The sequence below is a fragment of the Mastomys coucha genome, unplaced genomic scaffold (assembly GCF_008632895.1).
Source record: "Mastomys coucha isolate ucsf_1 unplaced genomic scaffold, UCSF_Mcou_1 pScaffold15, whole genome shotgun sequence".
NCBI lineage: Eukaryota > Metazoa > Chordata > Mammalia > Rodentia > Muridae > Mastomys > Mastomys coucha.
In genome coordinates this window covers 144,086,964-144,112,121 of record NW_022196897.1, presented here as the reverse complement: position 1 = coordinate 144,112,121, position 25,158 = coordinate 144,086,964, and the positions used below count along the sequence as shown (strand labels likewise).

At 50.8% G+C, this 25,158-nt stretch overlaps 1 protein-coding gene across 2 annotated transcripts in view; it reads left to right on the top strand.

The window, feature by feature from the left end:
• The window catches only part of Tgm2 (transglutaminase 2), a 29,446-nt gene extending 12,045 nt beyond the window's left edge, over positions 1–17,401 (top strand). For both annotated transcript variants that reach the window (XM_031372575.1, XM_031372576.1), the window contains exons 5-13: positions 1,671–1,799; positions 2,743–2,920; positions 4,724–4,859; positions 5,393–5,496; positions 6,834–7,076; positions 9,372–9,641; positions 13,692–13,852; positions 14,781–14,917; positions 15,824–17,401. In XM_031372575.1, coding sequence (XP_031228435.1) covers positions 1,671–1,799; positions 2,743–2,920; positions 4,724–4,859; positions 5,393–5,496; positions 6,834–7,076; positions 9,372–9,641; positions 13,692–13,852; positions 14,781–14,917; positions 15,824–15,974 — 1,509 coding nt within the window. In that variant the 3' untranslated portion in view covers positions 15,975–17,401. The remainder of the gene's footprint in view (positions 1–1,670; positions 1,800–2,742; positions 2,921–4,723; positions 4,860–5,392; positions 5,497–6,833; positions 7,077–9,371; positions 9,642–13,691; positions 13,853–14,780; positions 14,918–15,823) is intronic.
• The last annotated feature ends 7,757 nt before the right edge of the window (positions 17,402–25,158 follow it).

The following is a 25,158-nucleotide window of genomic DNA, read 5'->3' as shown; positions in this document are numbered from 1 at the left end:
CCCCTCGTGGTGAGCACAGGCTAGCCTGTGTCTGGAAACCCAAGATTTCAAGATGTGAGTGGGTAGCAGAGTTACCCATTCCAATCCTGTTAGGAATGCAGGCTACCCATGTAGCTGCAGGCCCAGAGAAGTATAAGGCTTGCCAAAGGTCACACAGCAGAGGCAGCACTCCTGGGCCCAGGGTGGAGAAAAGATAAGGAGAGCCCGTGAAGCAATGAAGCCAGCTGGAGTTCTCCGAGAAGGGGACAGTGAAGTCCCCTTAACACAGTGATGGCCCTTGGAAGATGTGCAGTGAGTGTGCTCAGCCTGTGCCAGTCAATGGGTGAGGATCTTGTTGGGTCAATAGTTCTTAATGAGAGCTTCCCGAAAGCACAAATAGCCAGGCCATACTCCTTGCTTTTGATAGGCGGATCTGGGTAGGGGTGAGGTTATACCCTCTCAAGGTATTCCCAGGGGTGCTGATGTTACTGTTCGTATCAGTCACTGCTCAGTAACAAACAACCCTAACACATACATGGCTAAAACTAACAACCATCATCAGGACACTGCTCCTTGCAAATAGCAGGACAATACTGTGAAGTCTGGGCTGGACGCAGATGGCTGGCTCCTATCTGTCCTGTTGTTTCCTGTTCCCAGTCAGGGCTGGTTGTGCAAACCCCAGGTCTCATTTTCTCCACTAGCCACCTTCCCAGGAAAACTCTTGACCCTGTAGAAAAAACATGGCACCACCCCCTGGTGTGTCAGGGTCTCCTGGGGAGGAGCCCATCTTAAGCCGTCTTCCCTGCAGCCTCTGGATCGGTGTCTGATGTTCAGACTTGGGAAATCCTTCTTGGGTGTAGGGAAGTCCTCCTGTATGTGTCAGTGTCATGCTGACCACAACTTCCTCAGGAGGAATCAGAGCAGCAAAGATCCCTACCCAGCAGAGGCAGTCTGACTGTGGGAGGGAAATGAGCCATGTGTCCATGACGTGACGTAAAAACCTCACCACAAATCAACCTCAGCTCCCTGGGCTGTGCTTTCTCGTCTGAGAAACGGGGTGACAGCCCTGCCGTGGGACCTTCAAGGTTCTCCTTTGCAAAGACTTAAGAAAGAGGAAACCTCATTGTCCACAGTGGTCAGAAAGGCTTCTGAAAGCATTTGAGCTGGGCTCTCAGTAGAACAAGTAAACATTTCTCATAGACGAAGCTAGCTCTGTGGGAAGAACTCACATGTGGGCAAGTTTATACCCTGCCTGAGGAGGGATCTGTGGGTAAAAGAACCCTAAGGGGTGGGATGGGAAACATCCTGCTTGTGAAAATCTCTGACCATCAGGCTGATGGCAGTGGAGAGCCACAGCAAGCCCCGGAGGGTTGCTCTGTAGCATGAAAGGATGTGTTGGGAAAAGGCTTTGTCAGGAACAGCGTCACAAGATGAAGAGCAAAGGCAGGGAGGAGACTCCTTAGGTGCCAGGTGGGCGTGACCCTCTCCCTCTTCATACTTATGTCCCCAGATGTCACACTGCTCCCTCCTAGGCCTTCAGCAGCTGGCATCCTGGGGGGGGTGTCCAAACCAGCTGGGCTCCCATTTACTAGCAAGATGGAGTGGGGTTCCTGCAGTTGTGGGGGATATAGAGCAGCTTCCTGAAGAGGCTGGTACTCCAGCTTCCTATTCTGTTGTTTGCTTGGACACAGTTTGAGGATGGAATCCTGGATGCCTGCCTGATGCTCTTGGATGTAAACCCCAAGTTCCTGAAGAACCGGGGCCGGGACTGCTCACGCCGCAACAGTCCCATCTATGTGGGCCGCGTGGTGAGCGGTATGGTGAGTATGGAGGAGGATACTGGGGAACCCTGGCAGACCACTCCCTTCTGGGATGATGAGGCCACTGTGCCCATGTTTGGGGATGATGAGGACTTGGGGCAGGAGCAGGCCTCAGCAAAAGAAGTTTAGAAAGCTCTACACAAAGGAGGTTCCCCAGGGTCAATTTATTCAACCTTTCCCCCAGCAAATATTGACCAAAGGCCATTAACATCCTGGGCACTAGGGTAGAGCTGTGTCTAAATACCATGTAGTCCCCAAACCCATAAAGCTCTATTCTAGTGGGTAGGTGAGAGGAGACAAACACTAGTGGAAATAAACATGAGGAATGAGTGTTCAACCATGAATTAAGATGCATGCGCTATGGGAACATGGTATGTGAGTGTCTGAGCACAGGGTCCCACCAAGGGGAAGGGCTGAGGGTCCTCCCTCAGGATGGTCCCCAGAGATGACTGGGAGGAAGAGAGCCTGTGCTAAGGCCTGTGGAGAAGCTGGAGTAGAGTAAGCAAGGGGACTGAGCGGGTTCAGAAAGAGCTGAGTGGATGGATGGGCTGGACCAGAGCACACAAGGCCTTATGGGTTGAAGAGCAGGATTTGGATTCTGTTCTGGGATCAGTGGGTGTTTCAGAGATGTGTGGGGCCAGTGTGGGTGTTTGTGAAACTCTAATCACACCATGCCACTTGGGAGTGACTCTATATTCACAGGGCAGGTTCAGCCCCTGAGTCGAATTCTTGGCAGTTGGCTCTGCTAGGAGACTGCCTTCTTCTGTCACCTGAGCCCTTGGCTGCACCCCCAGTTATCCCTGACATTCCATCTGTTGCACTACAACACACCGTGTCTACAATCCTTCATCTTGGCAATGGCCTGACTTTGATCCCTTACTATATGTACTCCTTCTGATCCACACGATAGGCCTTGTTTGCCATGATGCTCTGTTGATTACAGGTCAACTGCAATGATGACCAGGGTGTGCTTCTGGGCCGCTGGGACAACAATTATGGGGATGGTATCAGTCCCATGGCCTGGATTGGCAGCGTGGACATTCTGAGGCGCTGGAAGGAACATGGCTGTCAGCAAGTGAAGTACGGACAGTGCTGGGTGTTTGCGGCGGTAGCCTGCACAGGTGAGCGGCAGCTGGGCAGTCTGAGACCAGGCTCAGCATGCAGTAGGCCCATGGGGACACAGGGAGACCCGACTTCAATACTGTTTCTGATGTTGGGATACCATGTGTCCTGGAGACTAGGAGGCAGTGTTCAGCCTGTGTCCAGTCTCTAGGTGGGCTTGGGACAGGGCCTTCATGCTTCAGTTTCTTCATCTGAGAAATAGAGGCAACAGTGATCAACTGATCACAGGGAGCCCTGAGACCTGGGACATTGCCACTGAGTGTAGTCGCTGAACAAGAATGGCTTGGGCTGGGGTCTCAGGGCGTCAAGTGTTCCAGGACATCCTGGGGGCACCATGGGCATTTTTCTCAGTACCTGGCACTCAGCAGCACCAACCACTATGAGGTTTGCCTTGGTGGGCATGTGACCTGCTGGCTGCCCCATAATAACTCCCAACCCAGCTCTAGGCCGTAGGCAGATGGGCCTGCCCCCACCCATGCCTTTCTCTGAATCACCACATCCTAGGAAGTTGCTATTGTTGGTTCTTCCTCCCCAATGGGAAATGGGAGCCCAAAGAGGGGAAGTGACTTGCCCAAGGTCAAACGGCCGGTTCAGGGCACAGTCTGGTCCTGAACCATTTATGTACGGCTCTGGGAAAGCCCCATAGCCTTAGACAGTGGTGATAAGATTTCTCAGGACTGTCCTGGGGACGGCAAACAGGCATCACAGGGCCTCCTGTCTGTACCTGGTGACAGGAGTAGGGCTTACACCAGCTTCAGTGTTGGCTGCAGGAACCAGGCAAGAGGTAGCAGGTCACTGCCACTCCTCCCCCTCCAGGCACCTCCTGCATCTCCTTGGCCAGAAGCCAGGGCCATCTGGGAAGCTATTTCACAGGCCAGTGTAGGGCAAAGGGCAAAGGCGACATCCCCCTCCTCCTTCAAAGATTCAAAGTCAGTCAAAAGGAAAAAGCGGGAGTCCCACGGTTGGCATGCACTGTGGACTTTTTTGCTTTCATCTTTTAGATACTTACTTTCTTTTGCCCCACCGTAAGATTTTATGGTAAGGGCTGAGTGTGTCTCAGGGTTATGCTGCACTGCATGCTTGCTTAGTGGGCCCAGGGCAAAGAAACAAACAAAGGAGCTGGGGGCTGGAGCTCGGTTGGTAGAGGGCTCCTTTAGCACATACACGGTCCTGGGTTTGAACCCCACCACCAGCATGGAAATGGGCCTTATAGTGCCTGCCCATGATCTCAGAGATGGAGACAGGTGATCAAGAACAGAAGCTCAAACATCAAGCATCCAAGGTCATCCTTGACTACATAGCTAGGCCAACGGGGTTACATAAGACCCTGCCTCAAAAACAAATTAACGTGGGGGTGGGAGGCACTCATGATTCCTGCCCTCCTCTTTGTATTGAACCTGTAGTCTCTCCAGGGCATTCAGCGCCTTGCTATGCTTCAGCCCTTTGCTCCCAGGGCTTGCAGGCTAGAGGGGTGCTGTGTAGTCAGTGTGACCAGAGTGAAGTGGTGCAAGGGAATCAGAAATCAGGGACCATGACAGTCTCCCTTTGATGTCCTTGGAGACATCAAATGGTGCTATGGGGGCCACTGTAGATGACGAGGAAGGAACATAGCGGGCACTGGGTGACCAGTCAGGTAGGCACCATTGCAGGCCAAGAGTGGCAGCTACATAACTTCACACCTGGTCAGTGGGCCCATCGTCCCCTGGGATGTTGATGAGCCTATGGAGGCCTGGCAAGGTAGCTTTGTCCAGAGCCTCAGCAGCAATGTGAACTGGTCTCCATCCTCCCCCACAACCCCACAGTGCTGCGGTGCCTTGGCATCCCTACCAGAGTGGTGACCAACTACAACTCCGCCCACGACCAGAACAGCAACCTTCTCATCGAGTACTTCCGCAATGAATATGGAGAGCTAGAGAGCAACAAGAGCGAGATGATCTGGTGAGGGGCCTGACAGGCTTGGGGGGCCTCTTGGAATAAGCCAAGGTTGAATTGGGCCTCGACTGCTGGGCAGGAGCAGGCAGAGGAACTGGGCTGGAGAAAGCTGGGTGGAGACAGAGAGGTGGGAAGCCCTAGAAGGGGTGGCCGGAGGAACTGCAATGGGGTGGGAGTCAGGAATGTGAGTTGGGGTCCTGGCTGGCTTTGGGGACCACTCTCAGCTTCAGAGTGGGAAAGGGTTGAGCCAATCCCATAGACCAGGGCTGGAGTAGGGAGCTGGGGTTGGTGGTTTAGATGGGTGGAGAGGGTGCCTGCACCAGGCAGGGCCTGAGGGCAGGAAAGTAGCCAGAACTGAGGAATGGAGAGGTTAGTCAATGAGACCTGAAGGTGCCGAAGGGCTCAGAGATGGCGGAAGGTTGGAGGCTGCTCCTGGGACTTCTCCAAGGGGGGCCAGAGAGGTGGGCTCTGGACGGTGAGTAGGATTTGTGGGAAATGACAGAAAACAATGTCTGTGTTTTGTCCCTGTCCTTTACTAGGAACTTCCACTGCTGGGTGGAGTCCTGGATGACCAGGCCAGACCTACAGCCGGGCTATGAGGGGTGGCAGGCCATTGACCCCACACCACAGGAGAAGAGCGAAGGTGGGTGGGGACTGCACTCCCTAAGGGTCTCAAAGCCCTCTCCCCAAATAGCCTTGTCACCTCCTACTGCTTCCAGCAATTCCAAATGCAGTGTTTGTATGTGTCAGACAGACAGACAGAGAGTCAGACAGACAGACAGACAGACAGCACCAAGGCAAGGTCTGAGAAAGCACATGGACATCCTCTCAAAAAAAAAAATTAAATGCACAGATAAGGATACAAGGAGCATTGAAGTTATAGAAAGTTCTAGAAAAAAACATCCTTTTATGGCATGGTAACACTTGTTCCTTTGTGGAGCAAGTTCTAGTGCTGGGGACCATCTACGTGACAGCTCCTCCTATCTGGGACAGCTACAGAGATGAAAATGTCCCTGGTTCTTACTGGTGGCAGCTGTAAGTGCTCCTATGCTTTGTCACCTTGTCATCAGAGCACAAGCTGCCAGAGCACAGTATGTTCAAGATGTCATCTTCATTCGTCTAAAGTCACTGGACTCTTAGGTTCTTTTGGAAGCGGAGCAGGGACTGTGGAGTTGGTGACGAGTGTCAGCGTTAGGCTGCCTCTTTGTGGCCTTGTCCGTGTCCCAGTGTGACACTCCTGTGACTTCAGTTTCCATGTCCCATCTCAGGATGTGCCAGAATATCTCCACCCATCTCTAGCCCCCAACACTGTAAGTGTGGACAGGGTCGTGGAGCTTTACTTTCAAATCTCACATTCAGTACTGGCGGAGACCAGGCTGTGGCAGGCATTGGTTTCTGCTCAATATACTCACTTGGTGGTATTGGTGGTAGCAGGAACTAGCCTTCTGGTGTTCCTTTTTTGTTTGTTTGTTTTGTTTTGTTTTTGTTTTTCGAGACAGGGTTTCTCTGTGTAGCCCTGGCTGTCCTGGAACTCAGTCTGTAGACCAGGCTGGCCTCGATCTCAGAAATCTGCCTGCCTCTGCCTCCCAAGTGCTGGGATTAAAGGTGTGTGCCACCACTGCCTGATCCTCCTGGTGTTCTTAAGACACTTTGGGTTTATTTCTGTTTGATTTATCAAAGGCTGGGGAGCTTTATACAGAGAACTTTGCAGATATAACCCCACAGTAAAAGGCAGCTTGGAGAAGCGACTGACTTGCCCAAAGTCACACAGCCAATGGAAGACTGAACTTAGACTTGAATGCCAATATCCATTTCTAGAGTCTGTGCCCTGAATCCTCATCCCACACTCCTTCTGGGAATGGCTTCTCTGGCTAAAGAGTTATCTGGTCTGAGAGCTTTTATGCATGTGGTCCAATCCTGGAGGGGTCTGATGTCACCCCCTGTGTAGCTCTGCTCATCTCTCCCTCTTACCCCAATCAGGGACATACTGCTGTGGCCCTGTCTCAGTGCGGGCCATCAAGGAAGGGGACCTGAGCACCAAGTATGATGCACCCTTCGTGTTCGCCGAGGTCAACGCTGATGTAGTAGACTGGATCCGGCAGGAAGATGGGTCTGTGCTCAAATCCATCAACCGTTCCTTGGTCGTGGGGCAGAAGATCAGCACTAAGAGTGTGGGCCGTGATGATCGGGAGGACATCACCCATACCTACAAGTACCCAGAGGGTAGGTGCCTGCGCCCTTGGAGCCTTTAATGGAGCCTTGCAGATAAGCACCTAGTTGTACTAGCCCATCAGGCTTGTGTAGGTGTTACATTTGGCAACCTATGTGTGTCAGTGATACATGGGTTATGGTGGAGTTTAAGTCCTCAAAAGCAAGTGTAGATATTGGGATATAATAGTAAAGGGTGATTTGTTTAGAATATTGTTCAACATAAAGATTCTGTCTGAGCTGACACTGGGGTACATGCTTGCAATCCCAGCTACTTGGGGAGCTAAGACAGGGGAATCATGTGTTCAAGACTAACACAATGAGGTTTTCTATCTATCTATCTATCTATCTATCTATCTATCTATCTATCTATCTATCAATCTCTCTCTATCTATCTATCTAATTTGTTATGGAGATAGAGAGTGAGAGAAAGAGACTATTGCTGTCAATTCTTTTAAAAGGCTTATTTTATTTTTTATTTGTGTGTGTGTGTGTGTGTGTGTGTGTATTCACATATGTGTGCCCAAGGAGTCCAGAAGAAAGTGCTGGAGCCCCTGGAGCTGGAGTTACAGACAGTTATGGGTTGATCGATGTGGGTGCTGTGAACTGAACTAAGTCCCCTTGAAGAACAGAAAGTCCTCTTAACCTCTGACCATCTCTCCACCCTCACCTTATTCTTTGAGTCAAAGGCTCTCACTGAGCCCAGAGCTCACCAGTTGGCTAAAATGACTAGCTAGCCCTGTTACAGACATGCACTAGCACGCCTGGCTTTTACTTGGATGCTCGGGATCTGAAGTTGGGTTCTTGTACTTGTAGATCAGGCACTAACAGAGCCATGCCCCCATCCTTGTCATCCTGCTTTTTTTTTTTTTTTTTTTTTTTTTTTTTTTTTTTTGGTTTTTCAAGACAGGGTTTCTCTGTGTAGCCCTGGCTGTCCTGGAACTCACTCTGTAGACCAGGCTGGCCTCGAACTCAGAAATCCGCCTGCCTCTGCCTCCCAAGTGCTGGGATTATAGGCATGCACCACCACTGCCCGGTGTCACCCTGCTTGAGAGCACATGGCTGCTGTATAGGAAAGATGTACATCTCAAGATGAAGGTTGATAATGTCCATGTCATGTGTTACGTTACTAACGGGGAGTATCAGGGACAGGACCTGTAACTATACATGGACCTTTGTTACAGTACATGTGTGCTAGAGAGGCCATGAGGAGCATTCCTGGAAACCAGATAGTAACAGATTAAGTCTCATCCAGAGGCCAGCATCTTTCTCTCACAATAGCGAATCAGTTAAGGAATAGAGTGTGAGACTGACTGGGTGCATCCACCAGCCTACTCAGTAAGAGGTTTCTCAAGTCTCACTGTGTGCAGCCTCTATTACCCTTACAGAGGTGACCGAGAGACTACAATCTTTGCCTGGATGACTCCAAGGCTGCCTGGGACTTAGAACTGTCTGGACATGCTCTAGCTGAAAAGGAATAGACAGAAGAAATCATGCTTTGTCTGGCCTTCAGGGGTGATGTATTGACTGATAGAAAGACAGATAGATGCAGGGCAGAAGGGATGTTGCAGCATCTAAGAGTGCTTGCTGCTCTTACGAAGAACCATGGATTGGTTCCCAGCACCTACAAAGTGCCAGCACCCACTGTGGCTCACAACCATTGGTCACTCCAGTTTTATGGACTCCAGCTTCCTCTCCTGGCTTCTGTGGGCACAAGGCATGCACACAGTACACATACACAAATGCAGGTAAACACACACATAAAATAAATAGATCTTTTAAAAACGAAAAGCAGATATGAACTTAATAACACTTGGAGGAAAAAGAGAGGGTACACAGGAGAGAGGTGGATGGAACACAGAAAGAAAAGACTGTCTCCACGGGAGACCTCAACATTAGGAAGCTGAGGAAGGGCAGTCAGGCGGAGTCATCCCCATACAAATGAAGTATCGTGTCCCTGCTTCATACGTGCCAGCCTTTCAGGTCTGAGTGTGGCACTGAGTGTGGCATGGAACCTTGACTCTTGAGCTTCTAGGGTTGGGGGTAAACAGAAAAGCACCGAGGTGGGACAGATAGGAAAGGTTTTCTTGGGGCACGGGTCATTTAAGGCTGGATCTTGAGGGTTCTACGGGAGTTCATCTATGAGGGTAGCGCACACCACACCGTTCCTCCTCCTACACAGAGGTGTGGAGAAAGTTCCCTTGGGGGTGCTCTGAGTCACCAGGACTCTGAAAAGCCAGCTTGCTCTGTCCCAGCACTCGCCCATTGATCCTTATTGCGGGCGTGATCAGAGTTTTCTCCACTGCCCAGGGTCACCCGAGGAGAGGGAAGCCTTCACCAAGGCCAACCACCTGAACAAACTGGCAGAGAAAGAGGAGACAGGGGTGGCCATGCGGATCCGAGTCGGGGACAGTATGAGCATGGGCAACGACTTTGACGTGTTTGCCCACATTGGCAACGACACCTCGGAGACCCGTGAGTGCCGCCTCCTGCTCTGCGCCCGCACTGTCAGCTACAACGGGGTGCTGGGGCCCGAGTGCGGCACCGAGGACATCAACCTGACCCTGGATCCCTACTCTGGTAAGGCTCCACCTGCCTGGAACATCCAGTGTTTCACGTGTGCTTCTTTCTCACCTTCCAGAATCTTGTCACCAGAGCCAAGGCGCGTGCGCGTGTTTGTGTGTGTGTGTGTGTGTGTGTGTGTGTGTGTGTGTGTGTGTGTGTGTGAAGGCAACCATAAGTGTCATCCCTCAGGTACAATCCACCATTTTTTTGCCTATGACAGGGTCTCTTGCTAGCCTTCAATCAGCCTAGACAGCTAGTCCCAGAGATCTGGCTGCCCCCACCTCCCAGCACCACTATTACAAGCCTGAATTTTTATGTTCTATGGAATTTGCATTCTTATGCTTATAAGGCAAACTCTTTACTAGCTGAGCTGTCTTGTCTCTCCAGTCTCCCAGCATGCTTAATTCTTAAAGCTGAAAGTAGTGGGAGCTGGCATAATAGACCATACTTGTCATCCCAGTTCTTGGGGGTGGGGGCGGAAGTCTGAGGCAGGAAGATTGAGAAGTTTGAAGCCAGCTTGGGCTATGTAGTAAGACCCTGTCTCAAAAAGAAAAACGAGGAAAAAGGTGTTTTCGGGGTGGAGGGTGGTTTCCATCACTATACCCATTTTCCAGATGGGGAGACAGAGGCACAGAGTAGTCAAGTCACTCTCCCATCAAAATTGTACAGCTAGTAAGTGAGGGGATGGGTTTGAGCCTGTCTTGTTTCATGGCATCTTCCCATGAGTCCGCTGGTTCTCCCAGCCCCTGTGCTCTCTGTCACAGTCAGTTCTCTCCTCAGTGTTCTACAGTTGTTCTGGGCCCTGAGGCCACACACTGAGTTACCACAGAGGCAGGACACAGTCTAGCTCCGTAGCCCATCGTGTCTTCCCTTTGGGGAAGGCAGAGGGACTGGAACCTGGTGTGAGCACCACTTATCCTGGCCACTGGGTGAAGCCACCCCACTACCTCTGAGTTCCTGTCCATTGGGCTCACAAGGGCCAGCATCAAACAGTGTGGACTGTGTGTGCTTCTATACTGTCAACACTCAGTACTGGAGAGCCAGTGTGACCTTCCTAGACAAGAAGAAGGCCCAACCTGGCACTCTCCCTGCTCCCACACCCAAACCCTCCACCCAGCTCTGGCATAGCCCGGATTTTCTGAGTAGACAGACCTGTGTCCCGGGCTGCCTCTTGACTCTTCTCTCATGGGCCCGGTAAACCCCCTTACCCCCAGGCCTGGGTCCCAACACTGACGCTATTGCAAGATGCATTCTGAAGGCAGCTGGACTCATGTGGCTTTTGCCTCCACTGCCTTCACAGTCCACAGGCTGGCAAGGTGACCGTGCCCATCATAGGAGACAGCAGCCTGCTCACCTGATGGACAGCTCTGGGGAAGGCTCAGAGCAGATGTGAGGTCACCGTACCTGGTGCTGTCTGCTTCCGTGTGAGATCTAGGGAGATGGAGGCTGGGTCTTTCTTTTACCACTGTGGAGACATGTGGCAGTGTCAGCTCAGGGCATCTCTACCACCTCATGGAAGGATCCAACTCATCCACTGTGTCTGGATCCCAAGAATAAGGGGTAGCGGTTCTCACCATGTTCACATGGGGGAGCCTGGATGTCCATATTCTAGTTGCCCTGGACAATGCAGTTGTAGTTTCCCATACAGGCCACAGACTCCCATTTGCCCATAGGCCAGTCCCTCCAGCTGAGACCACTCACTCATAAGCTCTCCAGAGGAAAGCAATGTGCTTCGACATAAACATGGGACAAGCCCTAAATACCAGGTGCCTTACTCGCAGCCGTAGAGTCACCTCTGCCTTTCAGATGCCATCAGAGCACCTGCCTTGTGCTGCGGGAGCTCCAGCCAGGCCCACAGTTCAGTCAACAGTGCCCTGCCTGCCAGGAATCCATGAGGGATGGCATAGGAAGCAGGGAGGACAGGCCAGGAGCTCTGTGTGCTGGGCTCTGGTTGGAAAGCACAGCTAGTCCAACGTGGCCTCTTGGGGCTTCCAGAGCCAAGATCAACCTGAGACCGATTCTTTTCCCCTTTGGTAGAATTGCTGTTTGTCTTGCTCTTTGATGATATGATCTGGGGACTTCCATGTGCTAATGGACAGGAAGCCAGGCCCGGGACAGCTGAATGGAGTCCAGATGCCCGCCCCCTTCCTGCACCCCGCGCGCGCGCACTCTCTCTCTTTCTCTCTCTTCCCTCAGCCACCAGGAGGTCAGGAAAGCAGTCAGTGCAGTTCAGTGACCATCCCCAGGGACTCTTCTAGAACAGGGCATAATGTTCAAGAGAAGACTGAGACTGACCATATTCAGTTTCTTCTCCCAGCCAGCATTTGGCCCAACGCCAAGGCCTGATGACTGATCTGTGAATGTGGAGTGGCTCTCCAGGACCTGGCCCGGCCTGGCAAAGCCAGCAGTCATGGCCACACCCTCTTAGTGTCCAGTGTTTCCTCTTTCTATTTTGCCCCCAGGGTAGGGCTGGTCACTGCAACCTTTAGTCTTCACGGATCCGGCTGGGGCAGGCCCCTCTGGTGTTGACACAACTGGAAGGCCACCCACTGCCCAGCTTTCTAAAGGTCGAGCCATCGACTGCTGGAGCCAACGATGGGCAAGCCACTGTTCCCCCCAGTTTTGTTAGTCCTGCATGTAACCTGAGCAGCAGTCCCCAGGTGGAGGGGCAGAGCGCAGCTAGCTTGCCTTTGGCTCGCCTGGCCCTTGTGAGTCACCTCATTATCAATTAGCTCTGTCCCCTGTGGTGTGAATGTTCTGCCAAAGTGTAGCAAGCAGGACTTTGTTGGTTTATATTTATATTTATTGTGGTATCAGTTTGCTACAAATAATGATGAAAGTCTTCTCTTAAAAGCTGGAAGTGGTGGTGCACGCCTTCAATCCCAGCACTTGGGAGGCAGAGGCAGGTGGATTTCTGAGTTCGAGGCCAGCCTGGTTTACAGAGTGAGTTCCAGGACAGTCAGGGCTACACAGGGAAACCCTGTCTCAAAAACAAAACAAAACAAAACAAAACAAAACAAACAAAAAGTCTTCTCTTAGCAAAAGATGGTGGTAGTGGTGATGATGATGATGACGACGATGAGGACGATGATGATAAGATTACAAATATAGAGCAGGTTGTAGAAAGATACCATGTAAAAATGAGGACCCTACTGATAACATGAAAACCATTCCACTCAGGGTATATAAATGCTGGCCTAGCAAGGGAAGGGGACGCCTCTGTCATCAGAGTGCAGATGGGGCTCCTAGCTGCTCCCTGCGGGGCCACGATGATGTGATGTTGGCTCGGTACCAACGAGCTTAGAGAACATCCCTGCAGAACTCTTGTTTCCCAGGGAATCCAGGAGCAAATGGGACTTGCCAAGGGGTCTCAGTGAATGAAGAGACAGGATGGGAGGTGCCAGCCAGTAGATCTCAGCTCTTGGCTCCTTTCTCCAAACCATCCTGCTTCCTACAAACTCCCCTGCTGTCCTTAGGCCTCCATTTTCTTGTCAGAAAAAAAAAAATGAGATTAAGCCCACGCTTCAAATGGGTCAAGGCTGTGTGGCCCATTGGTGGTGAGTGAGCTCATTCTCCGAGGGCAGGTGGTGCTGCCAATATGATTCAGATGCCTGCGTGGCTGGCCCAGCTGTGGGATGATGCATGGCAATACCATTTTATTTTTGCCCAAGCCTCCGCTTTCTTGTCTGTAAGCTGGGTGTTCAGAAGCAAAGCCATTCTTGGGTTGTCAAGAGGGTAAAATGGAAGGCTTTGGGGGAGGCGGGGTGTCTGGCAGTCAGCCGCCCCTTCCTTCCCCAGAAGATGAGCCTCCCTGCCCCACTCAGGAAACCCTCGCCAGTCTCCCAAGCATTCATATTGCCCAGGTACTATTAGTAGGTCCTAGAAGATAGAGACCTGACAGATCACCAGCTAGAATGAAGCAAGGCAGTCAGGGAACACAACTCCATGCCTGCTTGGCATGCGCGAGGCTCTGGGTGCTATCCAGCTGTCTGTCATCTCAGCAGTTGGTCGGATCCAGCCCTCACAGCTCACACTTCACACCTCCTTCCCTCTCCCTCATCACAGAGAACAGCATCCCCCTTCGAATCCTCTACGAGAAGTACGGTGGGTGCCTGACAGAGTCAAACCTCATCAAGGTGCGGGGCCTCCTCATCGAGCCAGCTGCCAACAGTTATGTGCTGGCTGAGAGAGATCTCTACCTGGAGAATCCTGAAATCAAGATCCGGGTAAGGAGCAGATGGGGTCCCAGGACAGCCCTCCCATTTACACACGCACCTGCTTCTCTGCAGCCTGGAGCCTTTCTGTGCCTCCGGGTCCTTGTGGAAGGAAAGCACCATAAAGATAAGAGAGTGAAGGACTTGAAGCCCCTGGGAAGGGCTGCTGGAGACGGCGGTGGAGGGTGTGTTGTCTGGGTCTGGGACCTAGGTATCTTTAAGAGGCCAGTGTAGCCGCCTTGGTGATACTGCTGTGGCCAAAGAAGGGCGGCAGTCATGGTGGCCCAAGCTTGTGCCTGAGTGGCACTGAAGATGCTAATTCACCCTTCTGGTCCCCAGTTCACACCTCTATGGGACCAGGTCAGCGCTGGCACTTTGGGGCTGCTGTGAGAATCCAAGTATGTCCACAGGAAGCAGCGAGGGCCTTATACTGCATGTTTGGAGGCTTGGTGAAAGCTATCTGTACCATCATCACCATCTTCCTCCAGCCCGCTTCTGGGGTGCCCCAAGCCCCAGCAGCAGTTGCTCTAGAGCACCTTGTCATCATGGGATGCAGTCTGCCAAGTGTGTACAGACTTAGCTTATCCACCCTGAAGAGCTGGCAGCTTTCTCTTATTAGCAAACCAGGGCTCAGAAAGGGTCAGCTTTCCCCAATATCACACAGCAGAGAAAAACAGAGTCAGCTTAGCTCCAGTCCTGATCTACCAGCTTTGGACTCTGGGACACAGGAGACCCTTCCTGCACCCTGAGGGTCATGTGGAGCCTCAGTAGAGTTCCATAAAAGACCTGGGGAGTATCCATCATTTGTGGTTTGCAGATGGGAAACTGAGGCACCAGGATGTGTCTTAGAATTGGGAGCAACTTCTTTTAGCAAACCCTGGAGAAACTCTGTAGCATCCAGCCTGGCTCCCTGCCCTAACCTTCACCCGCACCCTTCCAGATCCTGGGGGAACCCAAGCAGAACCGCAAACTGGTGGCTGAGGTGTCTCTGAAGAACCCACTTTCTGATCCCCTGTATGACTGCATCTTCACTGTGGAGGGGGCTGGCCTGACCAAAGAGCAGAAGTCTGTGGATGTGTATGTACTGGAAGCCCAGGTCTCGGGAGGAGGAGGCTGGAGCCAGGAGACAAGGCTGTTGAGCCCGGCCCAGCCTGTAGCCCAATCCACTCATCTCTCACCTGCATCCCATCCACCCTAAACCCCAAGCCAGAGTGCCCACAGGTGACCTTTCAACTCACAACATGCTAACTGCAGGCCATTCCCCCACCAGCACACACCCAACCTGGACATACCAGGCACTGTATGCTGTCTCCACACAGTCTTCACAGAACCCAGATGTCCACACGTGTCTATGTGTACATGCATGCTCAGGCATGGTGTATCCTTATCCATTTACATCTACACACACATGTGTAGGAACACATACTGTTTTTCTTTCCAGTGCCTTGTAATTCATACAATCAGAACAAACGAAGACCATACACAATCCACACAGTGTGTTGTCTCTCCTGTAGCCACTGGGCATGTCCATGGCTCCCAGCCTACTGCCAGTACGCATGGGCAAATCTGCTCACCACATATGCTTGCCCCGCTCCCCACTAGTAACATGCTTGCCCACACCTATACATACTGTACACACACAAACATATATAATACTGTCTCATACACACTCAAACTTGTGTACATGCTCAAATGCACACACGTGTATATGTGTGCCTGTGCACATGCATGCCCGCATGCATACACTCACGCATGCGCATACACAGACACAGACACAGACACACACACACACACACACACACACACACACACACACACACCACTCTAGGAGTCCGAACCCTGCAGAAGCCATGAGCTGGACCCATTATCAATACTGGCCTTAGTCTTCCTTCGAAGACTAAGTCCCAGTGTATCTTCACTGGTGCTCCATGAGTCACATAGCAACCAGGCCTGTCTCCTTACCTACCTTCCTTCCTTCTGCAGCTCAGACCCTGTGCCAGCGGGTGATTTGGTCAAGGTGCGGGTCGACCTGTTCCCGACCGATATTGGCCTCCACAAGCTGGTGGTGAACTTCCAGTGTGACAAGCTGAAGTCAGTGAAGGGTTACCGGAACGTCATCATCGGCCCGGCCTAAGGGACCCCTTCACCCAGACTCAACCCACCACCTGCCAACCCTCAACTCAACCTGGTCTTTATCCTGAGATAATGAGCAACTTCACCCCGTTCAGGCTGACATGGCTGCCTGGGGGCTCTTCAGAAGATAATGTACTTCTGGCCCATCCTGTTCCTCTGGATCTATTTCCCCATCTGTCCCCTTAGCTGTGAGGAATGTTCTGTGCCGACACAGTGGGTACCCTGGCGAGGGTAAGAGGAGAGCCATCACCAGCACTCTGTATCTCTGTATTGTTTGAACTGTCTCTAGAACCTCGGCGTAAGCACGAAGGGACGGCGAGCCCACTGGCTCGACGGAGGAACCAGCTGTCCCGGCCAACAATTTCCCACCCACCTCCCCCCTGAACGGGAACTATGTGTGCTAGGCACCTTAAGTTCTCACAGGGACACATCAGCCTGTTGAATGTCCATGAGAAACTTCAGAGTAGAAACTGAGGCGGCCCGTGCTGTACTGGGCCTGTAGGCAGGCTATCACTTACAGGGCCAGTGGCTGAGCTTAGAAATGGCCTGTGTCACTGGGCCTGGAACCTCGCGCTCCATCTGTGACACCAGCTCTTGACCTGAGGGTGTCAGAGAGGCCATCTAGGGATGAGTCTGGAAGGACACGGTTAGGGTGAGGAGGTGAGAGAGGGCAGGGAGGCTGGAGAGCTGGGAGCCAGAGCCTGGGTGTAAGCCCCAAGGAGGCCTACACTCTATCCTCCTCTTCTGGCCTTGATCCTCCTTCACCAGAGCAGTGATTGGCAAGCTCACACCCAGGGTCTCCTGGCCCTGTACTTCTAAAGCCTGCCACCCAGGCCCAGGGTACTTCTGGGAAGAGGACATCAGCGCTAGACCTGTACCCAGGGGTGTCCTGCTTCTCACCTGTGCCTGGGTTCCTCAGATGTAGTTCCAAGACTACCACAAGCTACTCACACAGTGCCTAGACTAGATTTCACAGCAGAAGCCTTAAATGTCCACGCTGGTCGCTACCCAGCAGGGCCACACCTCCACCAGCCCCTCCTCCTCAGCCAGCATCCCTAGACACAGCACTTGTCTCTAGAAAAAGCATGGGAACCTATGGGTCATCATCCCTAGTTAGCCCACTCCTACCTCTCTGTGGCTGGGCCCTCAAGCTGCAAGACTGCAGTGGTGGAGGGGTCTCTGAATGATGAGGTCAGAGACTCTGGGATCCCCCGAAATCCCAGAGAAGAGCTTGGGAAGAATCAGTCTCATGCGTTTAACACGTTCCGCTTTACACAGAGGATCACACTGTGAGCCATGTTATCTGCCCTGTCCCCACACGGTTCAGTTTCTTTTGGTCTGTGCAAGCTTCTGGTTCCAAGCAGGCAGTAGGCATGCTTTCGAAGCACATGTGAACACTGAAATAAAGGTCTATTTTTCACATTCAAACAAGGTCTGCCTTGTCCTTTGGGAGCTCCTGAGGGGGTTGGGCAGCACCCACATCTGTGGCCACCCCCTGCCTCCTCACCCAAGCCTTAACCTGGTCCCATGCTTTCCTGGCTCTCAAGGCTCTACCACCAACCCCTCCCACTAGCTGAGCCAGGAATTTCCTGTGTCCCCCAGTGTCCTTCCCTCTCATGCACCTCTTAGTTTTTGCTGTTCCTTGTGCCTGAAATACTCTTCCTTGCCTTTCTCCATCTACTTGGCTTAACACCAAAGTCACTTCTCTTCATTTTGTGGTAACAAACCATGGTGTGGTGGTGCCCAACTACAATCCCAGCTCTAGGGATATACTCCCAGTTCATTGGCTGAACAGCTCAGCTTACTTGGTAAGCTCTAGGCCAATTAGAGACTCTGTCTCTTTTTTTTTTTTTTTTTTTTTTTTTTTTTTTTTTTTTTGGTTTTTTCGAGACAGGGTTTCTCTGTGTAGTCCTGGCTGTCCTGGAACTCACTCTGTAGACCAGGCTGGCCTCGAACTCAGAAATCCGCCTGCCTCTGCCTCCCAAGTACTGGGATTAAAGGCGTGCGCCACCACCGCCCGACGAGACTCTGTCTCTTAAAACAAGATGGACGGTACCTGAGAAATGACATTGGAGGGTTGGCATTTGATATATATATATATATATATATATATATATATATATATATATATATATACACACACACACACACACATACTCACATGCATGCACTCCTACTCAAGTATGCACACACGTACACACAAATGTAAAATAACCCCCAATGTCACCTTTCCAGGGTATCAAGTCCATCCCTTGGACACCTAAGAGTGACTTGAGCATTGGGTCAGTAAGCAATGTGCTAGAAGACAGAAACAGGGCCAGAGTGATGGCTCAACAGGTAAAGGCACCTACCACAGAGCTGATGACTAAACACAAGTGGCGGAAGGAGACACAAAGCTGATGACTAAACACAAGTGGCGGAAGGAGACACAAAGCTGACGACTAAACACAAGTGGCGGAAGGAGACACAAAGCTAACGACTAAACACAAGTGGCGGAAGGAGACACAAAGCTGACGACTAAACACAAGTGGCAGAAGGAGACACAAAGCTGACGACTTAAATGCAGAAGGAGAGGACCAACTCTTGAGAGTTATCTTCTGATAACACTCGATAGATAGATGGATGGATGGATAGATAGATGATAGGGAGATAGCTAGATGGATAGATAGGTGATAGATTATAAACAGATGATAGATTGAAAGATAGATGATAAATTGATAGATGATAGATAGATAGAAAGATGGATAGATAGATAGATAGATAGATAGATAGATAGATAGATAGGTAGGTAGATAGATTGATAGATAGATAGATAGATAGATAGATAGATAGATAGATAGATAGATAGATAGGTAGGTAGGTAGGTAGGTAGGTAGGTAGGTAGGTAGGTAGGTAGGTAGGTAGATAGATAGATTGATAGATAGATAGATAGATAGATAGATAGATAGATAGATGGATGATAAATAGACGATATATAGATAGGTAATTTCTTATTACTATTACTACTAGTTGCTGCAAGAAATTGCAGATGCAAGCTAAACTGGCTAACCCTCCCTTATGTTGTCTGCTGGCAGATCCTAACCAGAGACCAGCCAGCAAAGGACTCTGGGAAACTCCCCTGGAAAACAACAGAGGTGGTCAGGCAAGGGAAAGGATGGGCTGGGTAGGACCTACTGTCTTTGATATCAGCCCCACACGGAGAACTCTTACTCGGCTTCCGAAACGCGGCTCCAAGGAGGGCCCCCTCTGAGGCCTCCCTAGGCTGCTTCCAGATGCTTCGGCCTCTGTGAGTCTTAGACAGATGTTTATGCAGGTGTCAGCTGGGGCTATGAACAGTCATTTCTGCACCTGTCTGTGTTCTGGGTGCTGTGGAGCAGGGGCAGACTCACAGCAAGAGGCTCCTGGGAAAACTCAAGGCTGCCAACTCTAGTTCACTGCTCACTCCTACCATGGAGAGACCCAGCTGCCCCAGCCAGCTCTGCTGTACATAGCTCAGCTGACTTGAAGCTCTTTTCTTGTTTACCCCACCCCCAAATAAATACTTCTACTTAGTGCTTGTTCCATGTGATCAAAGAACACAGCCTCAGCATCAGGGTGATGGGATAGCTAGAAAGTGCCTGCCATACAGGCATGAGAACTTGAGTTTGAATCCTCACCACACACACACACACACACACACACACACACACACACACACACACACACAGAAGCTGGGCACACAGCACCCACACTCACAGTCCCAGCACTGGAGGATGAAGCTAAGCAGGTAAGACACGTGGATCCTGGGGCCAGCCAGTCTGGCTCAATCAGTGATATCTGGGCTCACTGAGAGACCCTGCCTCAAAAAAATAAGCTAGAGAGCCATTGAGGAAGACACCAAATTATTGATCTCTGGCCTCCACGTGCATGTGCACATAGAAACAGAGAGAGGGGAGGAGGGAGAAAGAGAGAAAGAGGAGAGAAGAGAAGGAGAGAGAGAGAAAGAGGAGAGAAGAAGAGAGAGAGAGAGAGGAGAGAAGAGGAGAGAGAAAGACAGTCCATTGTCTATTTAGAACACAAAAGTTTCTATAAAAGCCTAGAGAAATAGAGCCATTTGCACAGGACAGACGCATGTGGCTTCCACTGTGGGTCTTCAATGGCAAGGCAGAATGTCTCAAATGTGTTTATGTGGCACACTCCTAAGTCTTCCTCTGGGATTTTAGAAACCCTAAGGGTTATGCCATTTTACCTATTTGTAGATATAGAAACAGAGGGACAGAGAGGTTAAGCAATTTGCCCCAAGTCACACAGCTGGTAGGTTGCAAAACGGAGCCTTGGTCTTGGCAAGCTATGCCCAGCACAGAGCGTGGTGGAGAAAGCTCTGTTCCTCCCAGGACTCTTCCTGCTGACCAGGGGCTGGGACTTCTGGGATGGAGGCCTTCATACATACCTGGCAGCCCTCATGGAAGGGGGGGGGGGGTCAGGTTCATCTTCCCACCCCAAAGGCCTCTTTCCTTTCCAGCTGTTCTTGTTTGCTTAGGATGCCTGCCAGCTCACCCCTCAGCCTCCAGCCAAGCCTGGAATTTCAGAATGCTGAGGAAGTCCAAGAGGGAGGTTGGGCGGAGCCAAGCCAGCACCTCCTCCAAGCACATTTTGCCTTGGGGCTGGGGCCACCAGGAACCCAGTCAGAAAAGCCAGTTGCTAGAAGGCACGTGGGCCAGGACGAAGAAAACATTTGTTCAGAAAGCCAGCAAACCCAAAAAGATGGAGGGGTCTTCATACGAGATCATTGTGCCTGGGGTGCGAGCGGGGAACAGAGGGCTCTGTGAGCGGTTGGGGGTGGAGCGAGCCTTTCCCCTAAGTGGCCTTATCTGCAGGCCACTGGGTATTCTGGGTTCAGCATGTCTACAGAAAAGTTACTGATTAGAGAAATGTGTGACTTGTGTCTTTTGGGTTCCTTTAGTTTATTCAATAGTTAATTTATTAGGCGATAGAATGCTTTCTCCGGAGGACAAGGAAAGGGAAGAGCCAGAGCAGAAGCCACGGGGAGGGAGAAAGAGAAGTGTATGAGCTGTTATTAACAGCCAGGCCTGGGGGTGTTAAGCGGTCTGAGCAGGGACTCGGAACCCCATGCAGCCCATGGGTTCTGTGTCAAGTGGGAAAAGAAACAGGCCATCGAAACGAGAAGCTGTGCCCACAGAAGGCATGTCTAGCCTTGAAAAAAACCAGACTCTCAGTGAGTGTTGAGAAAATTTACAGACACATAACACTGCCCCATAACTCTGTTTCCATGAGTCCACAGCCACTGTGGATTGCTGTGGAGTCTCAGGTCACAGACTTAGCCAAGGCCCAGCAAACAGACACTGGGATCTGGCTTGCTATCCAACCACTCTCTGAAGAATGGCCTACAGAGAGGACGGGAGGGGACGTGGGGACGGCGGGAAAGGGGTAGGCTTGTTTCCGAGACCTTGGACATTGAAAGCCTTGAGTTTATCCACATCAGTAACCCTGGGGTCTGAGAAAGTCAGGCTCAGAAGACAAAGTGATAAGTACAGAGTTTATCGTACTTATTGTACGACCCAGAAATTCCATGAGAGATGAGAACATGAGTGGACACAGAAAGTTGTTCAGTGATGTCCACAGTGCCGTCATTCACTGTAGAGAAAAAGTGAAAGCAACCCAATTGTCCATTACCTTAATGAAGAGACAAATAAACTATGCTATATAGACCATGGAATATTACTTGGCAGGGAAAAGGAACGAAGCCCTGATGCATGCTACAGTAAGGACAGAAATAGGCTAAGGGGAAGAAAACAAAAACCAAAGCTGTCAGAATGTATGATCCACCTATGAGAGGAAGGAGACAGGTGGCTGCCTGGGCCTTGAGAAGCAGAGGGACAGAGAGTTGGAACTAAGGGGGATTATGGGAATTCTGTAAACTGTCTTGATGGACACAGTTGTCTGGACTGGAGGTCATTGAACTAACTTGCACAACATGTGAATTCTATCTCAATAAAGCTGCCTAAATGATTAATATGAGCAGGGAGAGGGAGAAGGCTGAGCTCAGAGCCGAGGCCTGGATTCTAGCTCAGGGATTTGCTTGGGCATGCTCCGTAAACACCTCATCCCCTTCCTGCTTCTTTGTTTTATGAAATGAGGGAGCAGAGAGGATGTGGTGCCATCAGTTTGGGGGTGTGGTGCATTTTGTAGACAGTTGTCCATGATTACATGTACTCCTGGCCACTGGGTATAGTCAGGGGGTTTCTGGGGCCTTCATAAACCCCTAATCATTCAGCACCATGTCCACTCTAGCCAGCTGCAGGTCACACTTGATCTACTCCCTTCACAGATGGCTAGAGAGCTGTCTCTAGACAGTGTCCTCAGCCACTGTCCTATAGCAAGAAATATTAAGAATCTTAGTTAGTACATGCCTGTCATCTCAGCTCTGAGGTTAAGCAAGAGGATTGTAAGTCTGAGGCCAGCCTGTGCTACATGGTGAGGCCCTGTCTCTGAAAAAGAAAGTGAAGACAACCAGAGGCAAAGGTCTAGCCTTGTCAGTTCTATATCCACTCCTCTAGAGTCGTTCTGGAGCAAACAGATAGATAGAGCAAGGGAAAACGTCAACTAGGTCAGCCAGAGCAGCAACTTACCTTCATTTGCTAAGATTACTCTTTTTACAGAAGGGAAACTGAGGCACGGGTGGGAGCAGGGCGTGTTTATAACAAAGAATAAGGGCAAAAGCTGAGCCCACCCTGTTTCCACTCTTCTAACAGATGAGTGGCCACACGGCTAGCTGGCAGAGGTCCCCTGAAGGGATGGCAGTGGCCCTGGGACCTAGGGTGAGACGAACCAGGGAGTTCTGGGTGATGTATCATCTCCCAGCACTCTCTGGCTGTGTGACTATGAGGAAGGAACTTGCCTTCTCTGGGTCGCCATCATAACAGAGCACCTGGACACTGCCTCAGTGTGACCCGGAGGCCAACAGGGACTCTGGCTGCAAGACAATGGTGAGATGAGAGTAGGTGACTGGGACAGGGATTGTCTATTTAGGCATCTCTCACAGATGGGGATGGACAGGTGGCTTCTGAGCCCAGCTAACAGGAGGCAGTGGTGTAAAGCGGCTTGGGGGCTACAGCTTGGAGACGCCTGGATGGGTCAAAGTTTGTGTGGACCAGGTGCTATACTAGATTTTAGGGACATGAGGTCACCACGGCAAGACTGACCTAGAGACTGTATGAGCAAACCCCAGGGAGAAACAAGAGGAGCCGAGAGGGCTGTGGTATCAACTCTAAGATCCAAGCAGAGGTTGCCAAAATGGCTCAGCGGCTAAGAGTGTTTTACTCTGTAGGCACGAGGACCTGAGTTTGAATCCCCAGCAGTGGGTGTGGAGGCAGATGAATCCCAAGAGCCCACTGGCTAGTTGGTCTAAGAGCCAAGCTTCCTTGAAGAGCCTTGCATACACAGGGGTCCTGGGTCCCGACATCCCCACCCTGCAGTAGAGCAGATCGAAGAGTGACCCGAGAGCTTACTGCGCAGGCTCAGGGTCACAACGTTAGAAACACAAGGTAGAGCAGGAGTACCGAGCAGCAAGTGTGGCCCCCAGTCATTGTTCCCAGCTTCCCACGGCTTCCCACGCAGTCACAACCTGTCACACTGATGTGTATGCTTCTGAGAATGATCTATGGGAGTCATATTTTCGGTTTTGAATGAGTGAATTTATTAAGTATGTAGCAAGCTAAAATAAAAGAGAGAGAGAGAGAGAGAGAAAGACACATCAAAATAACATCAAATTGGATGTTCAAAACATCCAGCAGAGCTGGGCTGTGGTGGCACACGCCTTTAATCCCAGCACTTTAGAGGTAGAGGCAGGTGGCTCTCTGAATTCGAAACCAGCCTGGTGTACAGAGCAAGTTCTAGGTCAGCCAGGAGTACACAGACTAAGCTCTGTCTCTGGGGAAAACAAAACAATACAAAAAAACCAACCAACCAAACAAACAAACAGAACACCAAAAAGTAGAACAAAACAACAAAAACTTCCCAGCAGGAATGGACTCCGGTGCCTTAGTAGCCAGCTGAAGTTCCCAATAGAGAGAGTCTTACGAAGAGCATAGGGTCATCTTTATGCTTCCAGATAAAAGAACAAACACATTTAATCCCAGCAGAGGCAGGCAGATCTCTGAGAGTTCAAGGCCAGCCTAGTCTACATAGTGAGTTCCAGGATAGCCAGGGCTACACAGGGAAATCCTGTCTCAAAACAAAACAAAACAAAACCAAAACCAAAACTAAAAGCACAAGACCAATGGTTACAACATCTGGCAGAAGCAGACTGAAGATGGCTTCTCAATTAAGCTCTTTTTTTTTAGATTTATTTATTTATTATTATAAATAAGTACATGGTAGCTGTCTTCAGACAGCACTGTCAGATCTCATTACAGGTGGTTGTGAGCCACCATACAGTTGCTGGGATTTGAACTCAGGACCTTTGGAAGAGCAGTCGGTGCTCTTACCCGCTGAGCCATCTCACCAACCCTCAATTAAAATCTTATTTCATAGGATGAGCATAGCAATGTCTGCTGGGAATGGTGACCTTCTAGCTGTTTTTAAAGACACAATGTTTTTACTCGCTGGCTGTTTTGCTGTCTCCCTTCACAGAGTTAGGGTTGCCATCCCATCCCCAGACAGAGGGGCCTTAGAAGATATTTTGAGACACACATGTTTGGGTGTGAAATGGGGGTGGGGGATGAACCTCTCACCTCCACATGCGGTTTCTCAGTGAGCTCCTACAGCACATGACAATTAACAATATAATATATATTACACACAGGCTGGACTCAGGCAGAGGCAGGGAAGCTACTGTGGAGACTGGAGTCTGAGGAGGATCCTGCAGAGAAGGCAGGAAGTGTGCTAGCTGATCTGCAGGAGGTACAGCAGCCTGTGAGCTGGGTAGGGGAGGCAGGAAGAAGGGTGGGAGAGTCCATTTTCTAGGACGCAAAGGCTACCTCAGCTGGCGTGATTGCGCATCTGTGTGGGCCCAGCTTTAGAAGCTCTGCGTGCTGTGTCCCAGGCAGGGCCCAGCCACTTCAGGAAGTGTGTGAGGGAAAGTGTTTCTGGGAAACGGCCTCAGAGACTTCAGAAGAAAGGAATCTGCGGCTTAGAAGTCTCCAGCAACTGCCGTGGTTGCTTTTCACAGACTTTCTAAATATTTA